The sequence below is a fragment of the Eutrigla gurnardus genome, assembly GCF_963514095.1.
Source record: "Eutrigla gurnardus genome assembly, chromosome: 2".
Classification (NCBI taxonomy): domain Eukaryota; kingdom Metazoa; phylum Chordata; class Actinopteri; order Perciformes; family Triglidae; genus Eutrigla; species Eutrigla gurnardus.
The window spans coordinates 11,824,802-11,829,764 of record NC_139916.1 but is presented as its reverse complement, the minus strand read 5'-3'; the positions used below and the strand labels follow the sequence as shown (position 1 = coordinate 11,829,764).

At 45.7% G+C, this 4,963-nt stretch overlaps 1 protein-coding gene across 1 annotated transcript in view; it reads left to right on the top strand.

Annotated features, from left to right (window-relative positions):
- cbfa2t2 (CBFA2/RUNX1 partner transcriptional co-repressor 2) overlaps positions 1–4,355 on the top strand; it is a 9,238-nt gene extending 4,883 nt beyond the window's left edge. Inside the window, 6 exon segments of the mRNA XM_084023360.1 lie at positions 147–206; positions 208–255; positions 258–345; positions 1,589–1,690; positions 1,881–2,071; positions 2,533–4,355. Coding sequence (XP_083879486.1) covers positions 147–206; positions 208–255; positions 258–345; positions 1,589–1,690; positions 1,881–2,071; positions 2,533–2,877 — 834 coding nt within the window. The 3' untranslated portion in view covers positions 2,878–4,355.
- The last annotated feature ends 608 nt before the right edge of the window (positions 4,356–4,963 follow it).

Genomic DNA, 4,963 nt, shown 5'->3' with positions numbered 1-4,963 from the left:
TATTAAACCTTCTCACAACATGAAAGCAATGAAACATCGATGGCACATCTGGATGGGAAATTAGTGTTTTGAAACACACAGACCTCAAATATCTTCCTTTATCCATTTCATCAATGACTAAAAGTACATTTGTCTGCGTCCTCCAGGTGCTGAACTGCATCGTGGACATGGTGGAGAAGACACGGCGGTCGGTGAGCGTGCTCAGGACGGTGCCAGGAGTCGGATCGCGAGGAGCTCAACTACTGGAAGACGGCGGTTCGAGCGAGCAGGAGGACCCACGCAAAGGAGGCTCGGGCTCCGCCCCCTTCTCCAAGACGCACACAGCCCCCACTCTCGCTGAGTCGGGTGAGTGCCGCAATTTATTATTTTCTTTAATTATGTCGGTGTGCCGCAGAAACCAGTCAGTCACTGTGTCGGCATTTCTGTGATTGGCGCCTGTTGTTTTCCCACACGAGGAGGGCTGCCTCACAAACTCCCCGGATGAAGCCAAAACAATGGGAATCAGTTAATTGAGCTCATCAAAAAAAAGGAATCTTTGAGCTTGATAGAAATGATCTATTACTACGTTTTGAGAAGAACAGTGAATAGAATTTGGTTGCTATTTTGGGTGAACTGGTCCTTTTTTGTGTTAAAGTCATTGAACCTGGAAGAACATGATTGTCATGTATTTACACTTTATTTATATAGCCAAGTATCATATACTGAAAGGTCTGAACATCAACCAGGACAGCCCTTTCTTCTATTTCATACTCTTTACGCCGCCTAGTGGCTATTAATGGAACTGCAGCCCAGCCACAGTAAGTCCACAGTTGGCCTCCCAGTTTGCCGTGGCACGGTCCTCCCTGTGTTCCAGCCCCCCCCCCCCCCCCCCCCCCCCCCTGCTGGTCCGTAGTCACAGACAGGTGCCAGGACTGGCCTCGGCCATATCGGCCACAGAAGGGCCGTCCTGCAAGCTCAGAGACCCAGAGCTGGCGGACTTGCCAGAGCACCATCTGGGCTCCCAGTCGGGAAGCCTGCCTGCCTGCCTGCCTGGGCTCGGGCCGAGGAGGACTGTAGTGGGGGTGGAAACGGTTTGTGTGGCAGGCCTGGTTGAAAAGAGAGGGGATGTAAATGAAGAGGATAGGAGAGGAAAAGCGATGGTGAGGCGGAGGATATAAAACATGGGGGGGGGGGGGGGGGACGTGAGCCAGGTGGCACCGTCGGAGAGGCAGAGCCCAGTGGCGACACAGAAATGAATTGCAGGCGGAGAGAGAGATTCGAGGAACAGACAGAATGTTGACACAGCTTGTTGGTCCGCGATTCCCTCCAAGCCAAACACATTCCTTTCTAAAGCTGTCAGATCTCAGATCAGTCCAAGACTCCGATAAACAACAATTACGTCGCTCGTGTGGCCTAGATAGATATGCGGACTTGTTTGCATCGGGGGGGGGCAAAATGGAAGAGTGGATGTCAAAAACATAACACGACTGTCTCCGTGGCCTTTTGTTTTCTTCTGGAAACACCTGTTACCTCGACTGAGCCATCAGTCACAAAGTCAGCCATCACTTCAACGATTAATCGTCTTAATATCTTGTCTAAGCCGTGGCAGGTGCTAATCCCTTCTGTCTCCGCTTTCCCGCAGACTCCCAGCGCGACTTTGCTCCGCGGCCAGGCTCGGCATACGTTACAGATGAGATCTGGAGGAAAGCTGGTGAGAACACCGTCACATTTAAGAAAATTCAAATGACATTATTAAGGGAATTTGTGATGTTTTTTATTCAAATCAAGAATGCAGGGGGGAGAATGTATGAAACGGACGTAAACATTAAAAAACTGTGTGCTGATCCGTGATCTGTTAATACCGATGAACTAAAAAAACCCTCGTCTGCCCTGATGTGCAGAAGAAGCGGTGAACGAGGTCAAGCGTCAGGCCATGGACGAGGTCCAGAAGGCCGTAGCGGAGGCCGAACAGAAGGCCTTCGAGATGATCGCTTCGGAGAGGGCCAAGATGGAGAAGACTCTGGTCGATGCCAAGAAGAAGGCCAAAGAGGACGCCGTCATGGTCATCAACGAGCAGGAGGACTCCAGCGAGGTGAGCAGGGAAGGGGATTCAATGCATAAACCTTAAAATCACGTTCAACTTATAGTTTGACTTAAAACTACTATAATAAAACTTTAAATACTAAAACTGGAGTTGAATCCACACATAACTAAAACCTGACTATTCCACTTGGAGAGCGTCTTTCAGCTCACTCTTTTGGTCCACTCTTATCAGTGTGATGCAGACAGCTGTTTTCAGTGGGAAAAGCTCTAAAAGAACCCCACTTTTGGCTTTTCGGCAGACAGACAAAGACATATTGGAGCATTTAGGAGCTCGGCGGCTCCATCAGGATGGTGGAAAGCAAAAACAGTGTTTAAAAAAGGGAGAGTACTCTCAAAACACAGTAAAGCGTGCAGTTTTTTTTGCTTACTCTTTAACAAAAGTCACGAATCTGCATGCGAGACATTCCTGTGGAAACTCAGTCATCTAAATTTTTTTTTTTCTCCCTCCAGTGTTGCTGGAATTGCGGCCGCAAAGCCAGCGAGACGTGCAGCGGCTGCAACGCCGCTCGTTACTGCGGCTCCTTCTGCCAGCACAAAGACTGGGAGAGGCATCACCTCATCTGCAGCCCGGGACTCCAGGCTCAGCCCAAACCGGTTTCTGCCATCACAGCGAGCAGGGCTGCTGCCACGGCGACGGCGCCGGCAGCCGGGGTGTCTCCCCTCAGTCTGGCTGGGGTGAAGGTCCCCGACAGCGTCGCATCAGTGTCCAGTCCAGGTGGAGACAAAGCATCGGTGGCGTCCCGCTCCTCCACCCCCTCCACCCCGGCATCGGCCCCCGAGACCAACGGACACTAGCAGGGGGCGGGGCGGAGGACGTCACCCATCCTCTTCCTCACAGGGAAGGATTGAATCAGCAGCAACAGGGAACTATTTGTGGGTTAAGTTAGGACAAACAGATTTTTCATCATACTCTTTGGCAGGAAGAAAAAAAAAGACAGATTACGGATGACTGTTTGAGTGATACGTCAACTGGGACTTTGGCTTTGGCAAAGAACAGAAGGAGTCGTCTTGAACGCATCCATCGGATGAACAGATCTGCCTAACAGATGGAAAGTGTTCGTCTCCGTCCAACAAAAAAACAAAAAACCCAAATCGTGGATCTTCAAGGGACGGGGGAGAGGAAAAAAAAAGAACTGCCTATTTTGATCTGAGTTTATCTCTGGAAGTTATGAGAGGGAGGCATATGAGAAACGACAGAGGAGATTATAAAAAAGGTGCATCGCCCTTCAAACCAATGTTCTCACTTGGTTGTTTATAGATTGAAGATAGGGGAGGCGGAGAATGGAAACAGTGTGATAGCACCAGCCATAAAGCATACGTCTTCGTCCTGCAGCTCCTCCTGTACACATCGATATCTGCTCACCGACTTCCTGTCAGGTTTTTCATACGTGCGAATGCGTGTGTCAAGCGGTCGTGCCGTCAGTGAATATTGTACAGCATATGATAACTTTTTGTCCAAAAGCAATATAAAAAAAAAGTGAATTGTTCAGGTATCTCAAGCCGTTTCTGCATCACCAAAGTTTTCAGTTGCTAAAGAGAGAGTCTGTAAATGTCCGTGTGAACAAGAGATGATTATACGCTAAAACCATCATATCTACTTTTTTTTTTTATAAAAGAGCTCAACAAGGAACTCTGGACGCTATTCTTCATTTTTTTTGATCGTCAAACGTCTTCAAAAAAGAACAGAGAAGTGATGGTGATCGGCTCGAGAGCAGGAAGTCAGAAGACGTGATTCTTTATTCGTTTTGGCACTTCGGTCGTGAACGGCGGGTCGGACGTCGCTACAAATCTTTCCACCATCGCAGTATTTGCATCAGGGGGATGTCGAGTAAAGGTTTCCACAAAAAAAGGAAAGATAAGATGATCAGTAACAGGGAGAGGATTCTGACTGGTGTTCACGTTGCCGTGGTGCAGATTTAGAGCAGCGACTCCGTCCCAGGGAAAATCTCAGGAGGCAGCTACTGTATTTGTATGTACAGATCATTCTGGGTTTCTTTTTCTTCTTTTGTTGCAGTTAGATTCAAGTCAAAAGTTTAGTGAGGAACATTGATTTATTGTACTCTGCTGATACAACTGAGATATTGTTTTTCCTTGTTATTTTCTGTTTTGTTGTAAGATGACTTTGTAAAGAATATTATGAGAGAATGCCTTTATTTTGTGAGCCACGATTTTCTTTGTTCTTTTAACACGTTCTTTTTGTTATGAGGCATAACTTCATATGATAAAAGATATCTTGACATGAAGTATAAAATAAAGAAATAGAATTACTTCAAGCTATCTTCTCGTTTTTTCTCTCCTGATGAAGAGTCGGAATATGTGAGTAAAAAATAAAAAGGTCAAGTATGAAATAAAACATTGATCCATTAATGTAGAATAACTCCTCCTCATCTCTGACATTAAATCAAAATGTCTTGATCAACATTAAACATCGGCTCCATATCCATTTCTCAAATATATATATAATTACACAGAATTATCTATTATTTAAAGTTTTTTAATTAGAACAGCGTTTCTTGGCTGAGAACATATTCTAAATACAATTTGGCGTAATATAAAGCACTGTTGCTTTAAATTTTGGGAACTCAGTATATCAAATATTAGGTTTGGGTTTAGATTTAAGTGCGATTCAGAACACGTATCATGTTGATAATCAAGTAGTTATCTTTACAAACCAGCATTATATGGAACCACAAAAAAAGATCACTACAGGATCTTCTCAAAAGCCACTTTTTTTTTTGCATTCTCTTTGTCTCCTTGATGTTGTGAATCATTCAGTGACTTCCGATAAAATATGCAAGAGGGCATCTTTGAATTCAGGTATGAAATAATGAGGAGGCTCTCCCAGAGATTGGATTGTTCTGAAGTGGGTCTGTCATGTATA